This window comes from Vicugna pacos, chromosome 3 (genome assembly GCF_048564905.1).
Source record: "Vicugna pacos chromosome 3, VicPac4, whole genome shotgun sequence".
Taxonomy (NCBI): Eukaryota; Metazoa; Chordata; class Mammalia; order Artiodactyla; family Camelidae; genus Vicugna; species Vicugna pacos.
Window position 1 is genome coordinate 32742062 of NC_132989.1, and position 19739 is coordinate 32761800.

General features: G+C 39.6%; 2 protein-coding genes across 15 annotated transcripts in view; one reads left to right on the forward strand and one right to left on the reverse strand.

Annotated features, from left to right (window-relative positions):
* Window positions 1-19739, reverse strand: part of MEGF10 (multiple EGF like domains 10) — a 366325-nt gene that overhangs the window by 335846 nt on the left and 10740 nt on the right. The gene's annotated exons all lie outside the window — the stretch shown is intronic.
* On the forward strand, window positions 1836-17699 carry C3H5orf63 (chromosome 3 C5orf63 homolog). 6 transcript variants are annotated; one of them, XM_072957570.1, is made up of 6 exons: window positions 1840-1886; window positions 3399-3444; window positions 3663-3797; window positions 12700-12820; window positions 16333-16389; window positions 17045-17699. In XM_072957570.1, exons 4-6 carry the CDS (start codon window positions 12707-12709, stop codon window positions 17219-17221), a joined length of 348 nt encoding a protein of 115 aa, XP_072813671.1. In that variant the 5' UTR covers window positions 1840-1886; window positions 3399-3444; window positions 3663-3797; window positions 12700-12706; the 3' UTR covers window positions 17222-17699. The 6 variants fall into 6 exon arrangements, with proteins under 6 accessions (XP_072813676.1, XP_072813671.1, XP_031528972.1 ...); XM_031673112.2 differs by having other exon boundaries at window positions 1882-2129; XM_072957576.1 differs by having other exon boundaries at window positions 1882-2129; window positions 17057-17699.

Sequence of the window (19739 nt, forward strand, 5' to 3'; positions counted from 1 at the left end):
TCCAAGAAATTCTTACTAATTAAATACAAATTTTGGAAATCTGTGAATTTTTGACTTCTTGGAGAACTTAACTCGTAACCAATGCTAAAAGCCTTCACTTCTGGCCTTTGATGGAGTCATTCTTCTTATTCAGTAGATGAAATCAGGTTTCATAAATCCAATTTATTTCTGTTCTCCAAGAAGAAATAAGATTTGGAAGCTGACTTGGAGTTGCATTTCCAGGAAGCTTTTCTATCACTCCACAAAATGTGAGTTATGCATGTTCCACCAAGGCATTTATAAGTAGACCCAAGATAACTTCTTTAAAGAAAACAAATCGGCAACTGTTAGGTGGAGTATACTTTGTGATTTTTTTTTCTTCTTACTTTTCTTCAGAAAAATTAAGTTTTATCAGAGTATATCAACTCAAAAATAATCATAGGTAGTCTGCTGACAGTCACAAAATCCCCTCTTTTGTTATCAGCAAATGCTGAAGTGATAAATTAAGAATTTAAAAACCCTACCTTCTAGATGTGTCCTCTGAAGTTATCATATAACCTTTGTGGTTTGTTTAGGGGATTCATCCCTGATCTTAGCCTGTTTCATAACTTCTTTTAAATCACTGAATACATACTGAGTACATAGTGGTAAGCTCATGGATGCTAGCACCAGACAGCATGAGATTGAATCTCAACTCTGACATTTTCTAGCTCTGAGAACTAGGGTAAGTTACTAAGCTTCCATTTCTTCATCTGTAAAATGGCACTAATAGTTAGTAGGATTGTCCTCAGGACCAAACAAGTTAATGAGTATGCAGCTGATGGTGAGCCATCAATAAATGTTAGCTTTGGATATTACTCTTATTATTATCCACCATTTTCTCACTATTTACAGTAACACCATTCAAGCCACCACACCTCACCTCAGACTACTTAGCGGCCTCCTGCCTTCCCTGCTTGTACTCTGCTCTCATCTGCCCCCTCCCCTCCTCATCTCCTTCCCAAAGCTGAGTGATCCTTTTAGAATGAAAAGGCGATCAATTTAACCTGCTTCCCACACACAAACAAAAACAGAGGAAAACAAAAATTCCTCCAGTGGTCCTGAGCACAAACCTGAAGAGCCCTGCAGGGTCTAGCTCCTGCCTACCAGCTACAGCTTGTTTCCACCACCTCTTCCCCCTCACCAAACCCCCAATTCCCTTAAGGCCTCAGCCAGGCTAGTGACTTCCCTTTGCTTTGCCCACTCTCCAGCTCCCTCCAGTCCCACCTTTCCTGAGTCTGGAGAGCTCAATCCCTGCCCCACTTGCCCTACACATCCCAGCCTAAAAGCTCTCTCTTCACCTAGAACACAGATTTTTTTCATAGCTCCATATTGCTTCCCTTTCAAAGCACTTAGCCCAGGGAACGCATGACTTATTTAACGGTAATTTCCTAATGTTTGACTTGTCTATACAACTTTAAGTTTGGGGAGGGTACAGCTGCCAGTTTCGTACATCATCGTGTTCCCCATAGGTGGGACCCAGAGGAGTAGGAGGAGGAGGGCAGGAAATATTGAATGAATTAATGCCTGCAGGAAGGAGTTAAAATGGCCTGGATGGCACATTCTCAGGACGCTGGCTCCCACGCCTGATGCTCCTTATTAAACAGTCCCCAAACACACCGGGTCACATTTCCGTGGCTTTTTTTTTTTTTTTAACAGTGCGGTCCTGGTTTTTGTCTCTCTCTTTTCACGCGTAACAGCCCAGGCGCGGTCACCCTTCAAAGGGACGATCTGCTCGAATCGGAGATCTAGAGACCAGCCCCAGGGGCGGCGGGTGGGGGCGGAAGTGCGGGGCACGGGGCGGGGGCAGCGGGCTGCTCCGGCGGAAGTGCGGGGCGGAAGCGGCTACACAGACGGCGGAGGCTCAGGTGGGTGCTGTGGGCCCTGCACCGGCAGGTGGGCGCTCGCGGCGCCCCGCTCGGAGCCCGCACGCGGGCTGGAGAAGAGACACCGGAGCCCGGCGCTGTGCCGCACGCGGCCGACTTGGATTGTCGTTAGATGAAATTTAATTGAACCGGGAGCCATAAATCTGTGAACCTCCGGGGGCCGATTATAAGCATTTGTGCGTGTGTGTGTGTGTTCACTCTCAGAGGAAGTGAACAAAATAACGGGTAAGAAAAGGCAGCCTTTTAAGAGAAAACAGAAAACATCACAACTTCATGGTTCTTCCCTGATTCACAGATAACCCTGTTTCAGATCTGAGTTCTATGAAGAGGCAATATAATCTCAATTGGCAGCCCGCTGAGATGACTGCCTTTTTAAATAAATACTTTTCAGGAGCTATGTTAACCTTTAATTGGGGGTGAAAAGGTTTAATCAGGGGTGCAGTAGGGAACATTGTGAGTCCTTAGCTCTCTGGGCCTCCTCTCTGCTTTATTGGGCAAAAGTGGCCCTCTGGGTGCTAAACTGTGAGAGAGTAATTCAGAGACTGTACAGTTCTCAACAAATACTTAGGCATGTCAGTCACCCCTGACAAATACCGCTCACACAATTTTTTAATAAGTCCAGGATTACAAAAGTCCCAACTAAATTGTTACTAAGTGAATAGGCAAGTGCCTGTTTGTAAGTCTGATCTGTTAAAGAACAAGTTTTGGGGTTTGGTTTTTTTTTTTTTCGGCCTGGCTGATCTTTATTCTTGTTTCTTAACAGAAAGTATCTTATATACTACTTTATATTTTAGAGCACTTAAAATCCACACTGTGGTCCAGCTTGACCCCGAGATGCTCAGCTCCTCCAGGAGAGGAATAATGTCTAGGATTTGTTTTGTCCCTACACATAACCTGGGCTCACGTAACTACACGTTGCCTTGGTTAACCAACCACTAGAGTCATGTGTCAGTGTGGGCAACACGGTGAACAATGATGTGGTTGTTGGAGGCCACAGACTTCCCATTTACTAATTATGTCAGGAATACCTTATGAAAATGCATATGAGGTTCTCTACCAATATTTGGAGCTGTATACACTGATATTTAAAACACCTGGGAAAAGCAGTGTACCCTGGAAATACTGAGAGGTTATATAAATATTGAGGATAAGGCAGAACTAATCATGGTTCTGTGTGAAATGTAGCCTAATAACCTGGGTCCTCTTCTGCTGAGGAAGTGCCTGGAACCAGCCAGAAAGGTCCTGTTGTGAAAATTAAGGTGGGGGGGGGGGGGGCTGGTGTTTTAGACAAGGAGGCTCCCCAGAGTTTTCTTTCTTGAAGCTTATTGTGATCAGTCGTAGCTGCCTGCCAAGGAAGGATCAATATTTTTTTCGTCTCCTTCACCAGAGGAAAATGTGGCTGTGTGGTTTTCTTTAGATGGACTGATGGCAGGTAAGGTAATGAGGATTTTCCAACTCGGGAATTTATTGGACTGTATTTCTGTTTTATTTCAGATGCCTGATTCTTTCGTACTCTTAAGTACCCAGAGGCAGTGTGGAGGTATGCCTTCAAAATAAGGTGTTTTTGTTGTTGTTGTTGTTATTAAGGCTTTTGTATTTCATAACGTGTGCATATGTCACCTGGCCAATGCATTCAGTTACTCTAATGCCAGGGCTCAGGGTTTCACATGGAGCAGGACCATGAGGTGATCTGGTACAAGTAGTAAGGTTTTTTATGTTCCTTATATTAAATCTAATTTTGCCACTGCTTTATTCAAGGAGTGTACATCAGAGGAAGCCAAAAGCCAGCTGGAATAGTTCCTGCATGCAGTTTTAATCTTGTTTGCAATAATTTTGAAGGGGAGAAACCATCTGGATCCAGAGATGTGTAGCTACACAGGTAGCAGGGACTAGGTAAGCTTCCTTCATCCTTCCCCTAGTATCACATAGCAAGGTGGAGGGACAAAATTATTTGAGGAAGAATATGCAAAATGAAAGGTTTTGGCTATGTTTCATATAGATATTATCCCACATCCCTACTTCCCCATCTCAGTTACAGCCACAGGGAACTGGAGGCATGAAAACATTACCCTCTTTACATCTCTCTCAGTCAAACCCTTACCTAAGATAAGGTTTCCAGAGATAGAGGCAAAACTCAAAATACCTTCTATTTTCATAAAGTATCCATCTCCAAGGATTTCAGCACATTTTACCAGTAATACCTAATAACAAACATTTTACTGCTATAGACTTCATCATTGTAGTATTGTATTGTTTGTAAATCTTTCCCTACCCAAGGTGTGAGTTCCTTGAGGGGAGGGAAAGTATCTTAATCACTTTCATACTTCTAGTACCTGGCATGATGCCTGGCCCGCTGCAAACACTCAGTACATGGTATAGAAATGAAAAGATGGTGTCCCTGAAGGGAGCCTGGATCTATAAGGAGTGTGAGAGCATCACTGGGAAAGCAACAAGTTAGAGAAAATAATAAATAAAACAGAAAACTTTCACCAGATGCAGTTACAAATGCCACAGTTACTAACACTTTGATAAATAGCTTGGAGTAGGGAAGAGCAGATGTGAGCATCTGCAGATGGTCACAACAATGCCTTCCAAGGTGATCTAGCCTGGTCAGTGGCAGGGTCTTTGTTATATTGAATGAAATATGCAAAGTGAAAGGCCCCACCAGCCCTGTCTCCACTCTCCATCCAGGCCTGCCATGCCCAACTTCTCACCCAAATACTTGTTGAGTGAATATCTGAGAAGTATCCATTTGAAGGTGTACCACAGTATTAGCTTACTTAGGCCACTAATATCTTGCTTTGGCCCTGCCTTAAGGATAGAGGACTTATGTTTGTTCACTAGGTTACCCAAATAATATTGAAAGAAAGCTACATTCATCTTTTCTACTTTACTAACATTCCAAAAGCATTCAAAGTCGACAGCTTTTTGTATTGCAATGGGGCAGGCATGTGGTATATGCTGCTTCCATTGCCAGTAGGATTCTAGCAGAAACCAGAATGTTACTACTGGAAACACATGAACTTCCTCTCATTGTTCCTGTACTTTCTCATATTAATCATGAAATAATGGGAAAATGGCTTCTAGTTTAGTCAGGAGGAAGGGCATAAACAAAATTAAATAATTTAATCTTAACTCCTTGCTTCTTAAAACATGTAGTTCTTCCAATCTTCCAAGAGAAAGGATACTGTTATTTAATAGAAATTCAGTCAGCTGAAGCAGCTTAGGACACAAAACTGGAAAAAAAGAAAAAAAAAGATCTAAATTCAGCCCTGTTTCTCCAGGTTCAAAAATGAAGTTAATCTGTATCTTAGATTTAGAGATCAGAATCTTGTTCTCATAGTAAAAGAATTCTGCCATCTGAAGCTGAGACTTTCCTCATTCTCTCCATCCTTAAATTAAACCTTAAACAAAATATGGTATCTGTTATTAAATACTCTGAGGATTAATGTATAAAGCTTTTGAGACTTTTTTGGGAAAAAGAGGGTTGAACTTGGAGAGCCCTTCTACTTCTGAGAATTCTATATTGGTCTCATTATGTATAAAATAGGCATTATTCAAAGAGAAAATATAAAAAAAGTTAAAATTAAAAAAATGCCACATGAAAGGCTTTGGTTAAATAGTTTATCCATCAAGGGAATCTCCAAAGTCACTTCCAAATTCCATTATATTAAGATATTCTATCAATGACAGTTGTCAAGTAACAGAATAGGATTCAGAGAATTGCAGAATCTCACATAACTGAGGGTTGCTGGAGCCTGATTTCAAGACAGTTCCTAACATTAAGGTGTTGATGTCACAAGTCCAAGGAAATGCTGTTCCAAAGTCATTTGCTACAAAATGACTAATAATGAATAAAACATCTTTCAGGTCTTTTATAGTCATGTGGGTAACTTCGTCTCTTTGGCAAGATGAATTGGAAATGGTGGAGTATTGGTGACAAATGAAAGACTGCCTGGGTAGACGGATTGTGAATTGCAGTTGTTTTTGGAAATGAAATTTTGTGCTTTTTAGATAGCAAGGAAACTGGCATTACTAGCTGGGTACAATAAGACTAAGATGTTTTAATGAAATTGCCTTCTTTCTGGGTCAGTATTAAGTATCAGAGATACCTTCAAAGCGAATGGGTCATTTTGGTTAAGAAAGATAATATGGAAAGGAGTTTGCATAATTCCTTATGCACTTTGTTCCCATCCCTTGAACTCAAATGATTTTGCCCTCATCTTAATGCCATCTTTATGGGATGAGGGAATTTTCAAATTGGTTTTTAAACTCTATTAAGCCCTCATGTATGGTATAACCCAACCACATTATTCAGGTTTTCTTGGCTTTCAGGAACAGCTTTGCAGCCATTATGTCGTAATTGTACTGAACATTGTTGTACGCTCTGAATTCAGAATATGCCTCTCTGGCTTCAGGCCAGGTGCTGAGTCAGTGTCTTCAGGGTTGAAGATGAGGGGAGGGGTGCAGTGTACACAAGGCTCATTGTGTTAATAGAATTCGTCCACAATCCCCTTTGGACCCCTGGGTGCTAGAGGGAGTATACAGTAACAGTATATTACTGTTCTTGATTAGCATCTGTATTTTTCTCAGCTGAACATCTTTCTGGAAACCAACCCCATTACCAAACAGACTCCTCTGAAGGAATGATCTGGAAAGTGTAACTGCTAAGGTCCAAGACTCTTAAACTGTTGCTTACACTGAAGATTCCTCCCCTCTTCCACTTCACGTTTGTCAGCTTGCTATAGGCCTCAGCAAACACAGCGGTGCTTCTGAAGTGGAGGAAAATGCCAGGGTGACAAGGGTCTGTCATTAAAAATCATTTTTTAAATGGATCTATCAGTACAAAAGAAAATTACATTCCTTTTTAAAGACATTTTTCCATCTCAGATGCTCAAACCGTTGCAAGTTGAGTGCCTAGCCACTCTAATGTCACCTTCCCCATTTCCCTGCTGGGTCTTTTCTGATGCCATGGCTTCCCAGTTATGATTGAGGAGCTAGAGAAGCGAGTTCGTGATGAGCGAGGACCTTTACCCTTCTGCTGGGATCTCTGTGTGAACTGTGGTCCTCTTAAAATGGCCTAGCATTTTGGACTCCTACACATAAAACTACTTTACTTATTTGGGGTCTTTTGACTTCATGAGCTATTACCATGGTGTTTCTTCTGCATGTGATTTCCCCTTCTCTGATCAGGAAGACATCTGATATCCAAAGTTTTATAACAAAACTATGGGTACAGTTTCTCCTGGTCTCTATAAAATCGAAGACCAGGACAGGGGTAGTATTTCCATTTTACAGTTGATGAAACTGAGGTTTAAAGAGATGAGGAACTGCCTACCATCAGAGAACTAGCTGGTGGAGTTTCCTGTCTTTGGGGTATTTATGAAATCCTTACACAGAAATGCACCTTGGCATTCAAACATGCTGGATTCTAACTGAAACTCCATAAGAAAAGCTACCTTTAGAGCTTTAAATGAAGAATCATAACATTTGTGCTTAGTTCCCTGACCGATGAATTAGTGGGAGTTATGTTCATTTAAATTTACTTTGACCTCTCTACACAATTTATTCAAAAATACTTTGGAGCAAGTTTTGTCTTTAAAGATTATTAATAAAATCCAACTTTACCATTGTCTAGGCAGCTTCTGTTTTGACAAACATGTGTTGAAGTTATCATTGGTAAAATAACAATGGTACTGAATTTTCCCTTCTTTGCAAATATAAAGGCAAGTATTGGGAAGGAGTAAGAGGAGGGGAAGTGACCTTCATTCAAGACCCATCAAGGGGAAACCTCAACTCCTTGCAAACTGAGTTTTAGTGCCCTGTTCTGTAACTGTGTGAAGCCTGAGTAAGCTAAGCCAATACCTGATGCTGAGGTATTTGCTGGTCTAGATTTTGTCTTAGCAGAAGCTAAATTTGTTGAGTCTTTTATCAGTGATACCCTTTCTCAGGAATTCCTATTCAAGTAACATTCACAATTTGAAGTTTTCAGCTATTTCTGTTCGAAATATTTTTCAGTTTTGCAATTCCCTATTTCTGTGAACAGGGAATGAGGGCCCCATTCCAGGTTGGGCCTTTACCCCCCACTCCCTGTTTCTCTTCTATAGCCTCATTCTAACCCTGTTTAGCCCCTTGGAATTGACACCTTAAAGTATCTGCTTAATGTGCAGCTGTGGTTGTGTCCCTATACACTCCTCTCCTTGTCACTCTTGGCTCCACACTCACACTCAAGATCCCAGGCTGGACTCCCACTTGTTTGGGAGGGAGCGAGGTTTGGACGCAACTAACTGATCAAAAGCACCTAAGATCACTGGGAAGGCATCATTTGTCCCTGTTTCCCTGGATTAGATAGAGCTCAGGGACCCAGAGTCCCCTAAGAGCAACCTCACCCCATTATGTAAACTTTCAGTAATCTAAAATAATGGGTTTTGTTCCCAACAGAGGGGTCTGTGTGTGTGCGTGCGCATTCACACGCACACGTGTTTCTAGCCATTGGGTAAAAATAGGAATGTTATACTTTGATGGTAATGAATGTGAAATGCAGCACTTAACATCTCACATGGCATAAATGATTGAACGGAAGCCCTGAGCCTCTTTCTGGAACACAGGTTCAGCAAGAGCTACAGTAGTAGTGTTTGGTTAATGTCAGCTCAAAATTCAGTTTACATTATACTCTTGTGAAGAAGCTCCAACGTTACCTGTTAATAACGAAGGTGGTGCCTCAGCTTATAGACTTTTTGATTTTGCACATGAACCAACAACACTGCAGCTTGCTGATGAGGGATCATGTAAGCTTGGAGATTCAGTGTGCCAAAGGATTCTTTGTATGAATAAAAATTCTGGTCAATGAAGGTCAGTTTCTCTACTCAAGCAAGAACAATGTTGTTTCCCTTCTAATCAGACACTGCATTTGAAGAATCCAGTAGCCCTGCATAAGTGATGTGCACCCATAGCCTGGGCAGCTCCTCATGCAAGAAATGAATAATCCTTATTAAAGGTTCCAACAACCCTGGCTTCTTTCTGTTCTATAATCAGTTGCTTTAATGGTCTGCCCTTCAGTGCTTTGCAGGGAAAATGCTATAAAGTTAAGTTATCTTCCTCATCTTGCTTCAAGGAAGACTGAATTGGTCCAATCAGTCCTCCCCCATGTTGTATCTGATTCTGCTGTAAAGAGCACTGAAGTCAGCCTCAGTTTTGTTGAAAAGCCAGCATTCCCTTTCTCTTTCGGGGTGATCGTGCCTCTGAGCGGCAGTGGACTTGAAACAGCAGGAGTCACCATCTTTATTGTTAGGCTGTGGAATTTGTTTTAGGCACATTCTAAATCCAGTCTTATGCCTTTTTTTTTTTTTTTTGGTCTGTGACAAAGGTGACCCAATTGTGCTTCTTTGATATTATGAACACAGCTCTTTTTGCTCATATCACAGAGGCATATAACAAAATACAAAGGATAAAATTGTGTCTATGTGTCTAGGAAGGACACATATTTCATGACTAAATTCAATGACATAATCAAAAAGGTGTTGTCCTCCCCCAGTCATGAGCTAATAGACAGAGATAGCCTTTCAGGATATTTTTTATAGTGCTGAGATATTGTTCAAAAATAATAGAACTAATGAAAATGTCACATTGACAGAGTAGTCAATATTAAGATTTTACTTCAAGAATGCATGACTGGGTGAATGTGACATTGACAGCAATGGTGTTAGGGTTTACAGAGTTAATAAAACATTCTAAGAAGAATATTATAGAATTCCAATTGGAGTGTATCATTTTTCATTTTCATTTTTATTTCTAGAACTAAGTGAACTCCAGTGTTCAGAACTTTAGCCTTAATATCTTATTTCTGCCTAGGAGAAGTATAGGGAGCTTTTTTTTTCTTTTTAACAGAGTCTAATACAATTTCAAAATACAGTGCTTACATAGAAATACGTTAATTTAACAATGTGGTAAACCGCATGTGCCTTAGGGCTTTTGGAAAATATGCAGGTAGTAAAATTGCATAATACTAATGCATTTCTCAGTAAACAAACATGCCATGTTTAAGTGATTAAATATATATTTAAAAAGTAAAAATGGAAACTAACAGTGGAAAAGAGTTTGTTAAACAGAGTGGTTGTGGCTCAGTGAAGACTTTACTTAGCTTTGTGGGTTGGTTGAACAAATATTATAGCAAATCTGAAATGAACAGCAACTCTGTTTACTATGACAGGTTTTATTTGTCTTAGGTGCAGCCAAGACCACATGCTGTGTTTTGTCATGTTGGAAATACTGAAACAGATTTCCATTGTGAATGTGAATTTTTTTTTCTTTAACAAAAGCTTTAACACCTCAGTCTCAACTCAGCCAGGTAAAAGCAATAAGTTTTCCTTTCCTTACCAGCCAGACATCAATAAATCTTCAATTCTACCACCGAAAGCACATAGCTGCAGTTCACTGTCCTGGTTGTAGTCTCAGGTCACTGCCTTAGGTGGCCTGAGCCTTCTCATTTCCAAAGGCTATCTTCCTGCCTTTACTATATCAAAACTGATTTAAAAATTTTTCTTTCTCCTTCATATAGTATAGCTTCTTTAACTTCATACCTTAGGAGGGCATGCCGCTGTTGGCATAAGGCCTTCCTAAAACCAACGATTCAGAAATTTCTACCTAGCATAACATGGCTAACATTCTATTTTCCCACTTCATTTATATCCTGTGTAGACAGAACCATGTCTAGAAACTGTTGTCTCCAACCGCATTCACCTACTGGAGATTTGATTCTGCTGAATTTATGGAAAATGTGTGTACCAGGGCTTAACACTTAGTTGAGAGTAGTATAACATATTGTGAAATTGTTTAGATCCACTTTCCACCTTAGAAAAATGCTGGGTCTGTACAAAATTCTCATCACACTCCTTTCTGACGTATTAGCAGGACCATTTAGTTAGCAGGGAGATCTGGGGAGAGATGGAAGGCTAAGGGTTTAAGAGAGAAGGAAAGATTATTGTTTTCACCAATCAGAATCCAATCTTTTTGCCTTGTCTTCTTTATTCTAGTTTGATATGGGTTTAGTGCTTTTCTCTAAAGTCATATCATTCTGTTTGAAATGAGTTTAAGTCTGATCTTACACTGAGAAGCCTCGTCACCAGTAGAGATTAGCACATAATTAATACAGTCATGCTCTATGAAGCAGAGCAGGAGACAATTCGAGGTGGTGGTGAAGGACTGCAGCACCCTGGCCTGCATTTCATGGACACCTTGAGGAGCACTGACCTTTGCTTATGATATGAGATCTGCCCAAAGAATGACTGCTGTGCACACTGAGTGTCTGATCAGGGTTAGATGAGAGAGTAAAGAGGGAGAGAAAGGCTCACTCCAATAGTATTAATTGTTCAAACAACTATTTGAACACCTACTATGTACCAAATTAACTGTAGAGGCTCAGGGATATGGGATGAACAGGTATCTGATCCTATGGAGCTCTTGTTGTAGTAGAGGGGACATATAGGTAAAGAAATAATTTTGGATAGTGAAGGATAAAAGAAAACTGTGGCAAGATATGAGGAAGAAGAATGGTGGGCTAGCCAACATTGATAGGGTAGTCACTAAGGCATCTCTAAGGAGGTGACATGAGCCCAGGCCAAATGAGATGTTACTTAAGAGCTCTTCACGCAGAGGGATGGCAAGTGCAGAGAACCTGATGAAGAAATGATCTTTGGGTATTCAAGGAACAGAAAAAGAATCTGCACTGCAACCTGCCAGCATAAGGGAGGGGGAACTAACAGATGAAGTTGGAGAAAGAGTGAAGAGAAGAAATGAAGATCCCAGGAATGAATTCATGCTGGAAATATTGTTAAGTGATAAAGTCAACAGTACATATGTGTTTTTAAAGTGAAATTAGCATAGTAGTTTAAAGTACAAAGCTGGAGGTTCAGGAGAATAACTAGGAATAAGTAGGTTGTCTTATGTTGAGCGAAGTAACAGGATGAGAGAACTTCAAAGCCTAGTATTTGACATGCTGCTATTACCAAGCTGTTCTTATTGGAATAACTCCAGTAGAAACACTAGTACATTTGTGTGTATTTTTTTAAATGATGGCAATCTTCTTTTAAAATACTTCTTACTTTAAAAAAAATATTAGGTTTATCTATTTATTTCTTTTGGTGGAGGTACTGGGGATTGAACCCAGGACCTCGTGCATGCTAGGCATGCACTCTACCACTGAGCTATACCCTCCCCACTAAAATACTTCTTAAAGGGTTGAGCAGATTTTTGTTTCTGACAAGTTAACTCAGCCTAATTCTTGCCTATAAGTTCCTCTGAGTACAGCTCTGTGTTTCCCCACCTCTTATAGCAGAGGGGCATAGATCTCAGAAGTAATAGCCTTAGCCTTCAGCTGGAGACTTGTGCAGCTTACTTATTGTTTCCTTGACTGTAGAGGTAGCTGGGCATTGTTGAATGCTTGCCAATAAGATAAGCTGTCTCTGGGAATAAAAAACATCTCAGGAAACCTCTACATTTTAGGGGATCATCAGGATACTGGCAAAATCTGCCGGTGAAATTTGCTTACAGAAACCAATTAGACACACAGCTAGTCCATACATTTGGATTTTTCACATTCTAAATTCTGTTTTACTTGGAATACAGTGAATATTGAGGCATCATGGAGACTTCCCAAACATCTGGGCCTGACACTCCTGGACTCCAAGAAGCAATTCTGAAGTCTTCAAATTCCATCACAGACTTGCAGCTTACTGTTTGATTCTAAAGACCAAAGTCTAAGGCACAGAAGTTTACTAGCCTGTTTTCCTTTTCACAGAATTAAGATGCTCTGGTTTCAAGGAAATAGCATGCAGCTTGCCAGATACTCCTTTCGACTCCTCTTGAGAAATCTCTCTGCCTCCAAGACTGCTCTGCCTGTGCTGACCTTATTCACAAAGGTACAGAGTAAAGTATTAAAATGCTGGGTGAAGAAAAGTTTTACATTTAAGGGAGGGGGAAAATAGGGAAGGAAAGCAATGGTATAAACTTTCTGCAAGCCTGATCAGTTTTCCAGTTCTAGTTACAACAGTGATAACTCTTATCCCACCCAGATACCTCACTGTCTCACAATTACTAAAGGATAAATTAATATTTTTACTAGTTGTCCTACCCCCACATTGAAAGAAAAGAATTATCAGATGTTTACAAATATATCACTTAGAAATGTAGTCAATTCTTGTTTTTTGTGATAGTTGTGTTTTATAAAATCACCAGAAACACTGACTTAACGAGTACTGAACCACTGCTCCTAAGGGAAATATAGAATTAGATTCCTATGAGCTCTGGTCACAACATTTTTGCCAACTGATCAATACATAACCTTGTTTTATGTGTGTTTCTGTTTAAAAGTGCCTTATTTAATATATATTGTTGGTTCATTAACATTGAACTCACAGCCAACAGCACTGTAACTTACACCTGAACAAAGCTTAGTGACTTATGCATGAACAAATCTCATCTAACACAATATTTTCTCCATGAGGCCCATCACAGCCTTTTTGTGCTTAGAAAACACTAGACAGCACTTCAGCACTTACTTGGGCCATTTTAAATGTCAAAATCACCAACAAAAAGGACAAAAATGTGAAAAGCAAAGCATGGCACTAAATAGATCATGAAAAGGACACTTATTTACAGAATGAGAGCTGGAACAAGAAGGCATAGCATTGTGTTGTCCCACCTCTGCCAGGAATGTGCACTCTGGGCAACTCAGGTTTTTCACTGGTCTGTGCACCTGCATGTCTGTGAATGACTGTGAAAGCTTGAGTACTGATTTTGGGGTTACAAGTAAGTTTTAGCAAATAAGTGAATTCGCAAATACAGAATCCACAAATAATGAGGACTGACTGTACTTACTTTCTTACCTCTAACACTAGTTATAAGCCATAAAGCTGGTTTAAATTTTTTAAGAGCTTTTTCCTCTAAAATTTATAATACAGACATTATTGATTTCCTTTTGCTAGTTAACATTGCTTTGTGTGATTTATAATCAAAAAAGAAATAAAGTGCAGGACCACAGAATTAACTTTAGTGAATGATACTGCAATTCACATAAAAAGGGTCTCCAGATTTCAGGCATTTAAGCAATCTGAATATATCTGACAGTTATCTAATAATCTTTTAAAAATTAATTTCTCATTGAGAATAGTTAAGCTAAACTACTTTTCATATACTGCATATACTGCACTATTGGAAATTATGGAACAAAAATATTTCAGCCTCTGTTCATATTTCATCATATGAGAAATCCTTGTGAAAATCAACCACAAAACTAAAATAATCCCTTAAGGCTAGTGGTGCTCACTTAACCTAACTATTCTGCACTGTTTTTCAGTTTGGACAACAGCCAAGTTAGCCAAAAACATTTGCCAAAAGAACCCCACTAATCTTCCATTCAGCTTAAAACTTGTACCGAACCCTTCATTTGTGTCATTAGACATATAATAAAATATTACTCTTAGCTCCAGGAGTTCACAATCCACTGAAAGAAAAAGTACAGTATCAGGTCTCTTTCAGTTACAAATAATAGAAAGAGTACTTCCCAGAGTGCCTTCAACAAAAAAAGGATTTTATGGGTTGGTCTGGTTTCAGGAGTAGCTTGATTCTAAAACGTACTTATATTAGCTTCAGTCTCTTCAGCATCACATCCTGTGTGCTAAATCTGTGCTCACTCTAGCTCTTCAGATGGATAACTGCAGAGATCCCAAGCCCCAGATCTCATATTTCGGGTATCTACAGAAAAAGCTTCACACTACCCATTGGTTCTGATTGGCTGATCCCTGATCCATTTGTAAGTGGAAGGGATAGGATGTGCTGGATGCCTCGGCCTAAATCAGGTGCTCCACCCTCTTTGTTCAGGGATAGAGTCAGCCACATGCTGCGAGCAGTTCCTGAGGCAAAATCACAGCATTTTTGCTTGTAAGAAAGGGGAGTGGGTGGTTGACAGCCAACCCAACAAATGTCCACTACAATTCAGCAACAGAGTAAGTAAGTGCTTTATTAGCATCATGGAAAATCCTAGACAAGGATGTACAAATGTTCCAGACTGCTAGGTCTTGTTATTTTTCAGCTCATATATTTCTTTAAAATTTGATGAAACTTTCCTAATAAAAATACATACACACGTGATAATTTACACAGGCTTCCATGGTCCCCTGGTTTTAAAAGAAACAAACAAACAAATAAATAAATAAATAAAATTAAAAACCTGATGCATGCTCTACTAAAGTTTTTTATTATAAAAGCAAAAAGTGCCAAATTTGGTACTTCTGCAATTTAGCTCGTTCTTGTTTTGCTTTTGCTTTTAAGATCCTCTCTTGACTTTTTGAAACTTTCTCAGAAAATTTCAACATGGTAATCTTAAAACGTCACAGACTATCTATTATGTTTTTGTTGACACTGCTAATAATAACATAAATGAGCCTAACTCTCTGAAGCAAGAAAACAGGGCCAGAAAGACCTTTATAAAGGAAACCTATCTTTTGATGATTTGGGTCCTTATTTCAAAATAAGGTGAGTTACTGGAGGAAGGACCTCTCTAACAGCTTATCTTTTCCTGTCATGTTAAAGATCATGTTAAAGAGCATATTTTAGACAAGCATCAGTAATGTTGAATCTATTTTACACTCATACAAGAGAATCTATAGTAGTCCCCGCTTATAGAGTCAAGGCCTGAGAAGCCTTTAAAATCTGCCGATGATCCACAGCATTCTCGGCAGACTTCTCCACGAGATGATTAGGATGCACACAATTGTCACTAAAATTTGCGTGCTTCTAAGGTGGAGAGTTTGTCTGGGAAACCTATTGCTGACACTCGTAATGAGAAAACAGACAAAAACATTAAGGAGTTGGTACAGTCATCACCCAAAGTAAAGAGACTTTTCCCTTTTTAAAGATGGGGCGATCACTAACTCCATCCCAATGGGTGTATTCCTGTGGACTAATTAGAGAAAACAGGCTGGCAAAGCTCAGTGGCTCCCAGTCAAAACAGACTTTAAGCCATTCTGGTGATGTCAGCCAGGCCAGGAGGATGCTCCCGACCTAGGAAGGACAGAGCCCTAGCACTACAGATCACTGAAAAATAATCTTCCCAGATATCAATAAGATGAAGCCAGGAATAAAAGATGTAAGCATCTAAATGTATTCTGTGCACACAATATAAGCATCAAAATTTATTAGATAGATTTGTCAAGAAAAATCAAAACGCAACAACCGAAAAATGCTGAAAGCCCACTTACCATGAACTACTAGCTATTTATAAGGTTCTATGGCAGTGTTTGGCTTTGGGAATAAAACAGTGTAATTAACCTGGTAGAAAATAGTCCTTTAAAAGTAAGTATAATCTGCTGCTTGTGGTTTTTGTCAGGCTGAATGCCATTCTTTGGGTTCAATGGCTTTTTTCTTCCTGTAGGATCCATGCCCTCTTTGTGATGAAGCCAAGGAAGTACTGGAGCCTTATAAAAACAGGGTAATATACTACAGTGTGGCTTTATGTATATGGAATGGATGGTGTGTGTGCTATAAAGTATCTGCCCAGATCTTTTCTTTAGGAAAAGAGATTAAATGATTTTTCATTTAAATTTTCTTTCTATTCTACAGAGAGAGATTTTAGTGCTAATCTCCATAAAACTCATTACACCTAAGTGTTTTTTCTCAGAGCAGTACTGGTTTTCTTACTCTGACTCTTAGAATGAGTCAAAGTTAACCAGCAGGTGCAATATCCGTGCTTTCTTTAAACTTTTGTCCCTGTTCCTTTTATCTCATTTTATCATTTCCATGGAAGTGTTTTCCTGTAGCAAACCATGACACCTTTCCCATTCTTCCAGCCGAAACATGTCTGTATTGATTCTTAGGCACCTTCCCAGATGGGACGTAGTTTATTTCATTGAAAACTAAGTAGTGCCAGGAAGCTGAATGTGACAAGTGCCACAGAAAAGCAGCAAAATCAGGAATTAGGGAATATAATGAAATCAGGGTCATTAGATGACTTTGGACCTCAAATAAACAAACAACAGTAAAAATCTCTCAGCATTAGAACCAGTCTGGGGGTTGCTTTTTCACTATAGCCATCGCACTGTTCTGTGTTCTCTGAAATATAGAGCTTTAATCTGTCTCTGTTTCAGTTTATTTTACAGGAGGTGGACATCACACTTCCAGAGAACTCTGCTTGGTATGAAAAGTATAAATTTGATATCCCCGTCTTTCATTTGAATGGCGAGTTTCTGATGATGCATCGAGTAAACATCTCAAAACTTGAAAAACAGCTCCAGAAACTTGAGCAGCAAGTTGGGGGAGGCTGATAAACGCCCTCATGACTTTCTACCCTCTCTGTCCAGAACGCGTTTTCCTAAGGAAATGACCGTGGTCTCATACTCCTTTTGTCACTTTCATACAGCTCTATGGAGGTTCTGAACACAACATTACCAAATAAATGGTGGCATTCCTTTTCTTATTAATGGAAGTACCAATAACAAAACAGTGAGAACTGTTTACCTGTTGGCATTTTATAAAATAAGAGGAGTGTATTGGCAGGGAGGGGATGATGGAGGGCAGGAGAAATCCACTTGTTTTATTTATTTTTCTCTTTTGTACTAATATGGAAGCATTTCACATTCACTGGACAGAGCCATTTGTACGAAGAAGGCTCTGTGTCCCTGCTGCTGCCCTAAGGGCTTAACTTTTTAATGAAAGAATAAATGTTCTTCCACTTGGTAGATAAAGTGAAATGTGAACTGTAAATAGCAGCACACAGTCAATAAAGGGATGTTTTAACAAATATATCTGTATGAAGTCTATTTCAGGGGAATTTAATAATACCTGTTTAAAATTAGAGCTCTCTTTTTTTTTGGGGGGGGTGGTAGAAGAGAATAATTATCCTAACTGAAGGAGCTTTATCTGAGAAAAACAAAAGACTTAAACCCCCAAATGTATCTAAGAATCTCAGTATGTTTCACACGTAGTCACTGAATTGATTTGTAATATCTGAGTACTATCTTTGATAGTTCTTCAGTTATCATCAGTAGAATTAATTCAGCTTATTTTAAGACAGTAGTTTTATAAGGTTTTAATATCTTGGGGAAATTCATGTCTTACCAGAACTGAACAGATGTGTCATCTAAAGACAAAATATTCTTCACCATTTTATGTAAAGTATTAAAAATATAGTTGCATACTCTTATTTATATCTAGTCAGGTTTAGCCAATAGAGATATGGATTCATTTAAAAACAAAACTGCCTTTTTCTCCTAATATCACATCACTGCAATTTCATCCATAATGAAATGCTTTTGTTAACTATTTCAATGAATTTGGATATTATGAGTCACTTGCCTAGATTTTAATTTTATCAGTATGAATTAGTCTTAGAAATTATAGGATTTTAGATCTGCCAAACTTAGACATTGTCTAGTCCCACCTCCCTCATTTTATACATGCAGAGGAATGTGACATTCAGAAACTTAGCCTAAGGTCACACAGTCAGCCAGCTGTCAGACCAGGTCTTGCTATCCACCGCAAATTTTTAATACTACCTGGGCTCACTGTGGGGGCCTTATATTATTTCACATAAAGCACAAAAAGCATCTTTAACCAACACAAATAAAGAATGAACTTTAAAAGCCTTCCACAGTGACAATAGAAAAAAAATCTTACAATTGAATAGTTGTGTTTCTAATTTATAAATTTCTGGAACACATCTTATTTGATTTTATAAATATTCATTGAGTCCTGTGGTAGACAAAATTCTAGGATGATCCCCATGAACCATCACCCTTGAATTCTGCCCACTTTGAGGACAGAATGAAATATCCCTGCTGTAATTATGTTACATTACCTGGCAAAAGGATAATTATCCAGGGTGGGCCTGATCTAAATGGGTGAACCCTTTAAAAGCAAAGAGTTCTCTCTGGCTGCCTATGGAGGAGGAAATCAAAGAGATGTGCTCCAGCTAGCCTGGAAGGAAGCAAACATCAATGCTGTGAACTGCCCAGTGGGGCCACAAGGCAAGAAACTGTGGGCAACCTCTAGGAGCTGACAGTAGTTCTTGGCCAGCAGCTAACAGGAAAATGGGGTCATCAGTCCTATAGCTTCAAGGAGATAAACAATTGGTGTCAACAACTGGTGAGCCTAGAAGATCCTGAGCCCCAGATGAGAACCACAGGCCTGGTTAACACCCTGAGTTCTGCTCAGTGAGACTGATCAGAGAATCCAGCCACACCATGCCCAGACCTCTAATTGCAAACGCTGTGAAATAATAAATGTGTGTTGCTTCAAATTGCTAAGTTTGTGGTGATTTGTTACACATCAATTGAAAGCTAACAGAAGTTCCTCCAAAACTGAAGCACAATGGTAGGTGGTGGGAGTACAAAAATGAATAAGGCAGTCCTTGTCTGAGAGACACTCACTGTCTCAGGGAGCAGGGAGAGGCAAGTTCACAAAGCATTATGACACAGTGCTATGAGAGCTGAAGCTGAGACATGTGAAAAATGGTACAGCAGCCAGATGGTGAAATTGGCAGGAAGGCCTCACAGAATATTAGACTTAAACTAGGTGAAAAATAAAAGTGTAGAAGGGTATGGCATATTTAGAAATAGCGAGTGGTTTTGTGTGGAGTAAAGGGGAGGGGAGTGAAGGACATGAGACTGACAAGACACTGGGGTCCACATTGTGAAGGACCTCAGGAAATGTGACTTTTTTCCCTACAACAGTGTCCTCCCCTGCTTCCTACCCTGATCCAGAGTCAGCCCTTCTGGCTCCTGAGTGCTCAGAGCTATCTGGCCTCTACTCCAGCCTTTCCAGTCCTCAAGCATGCTAAGCTCA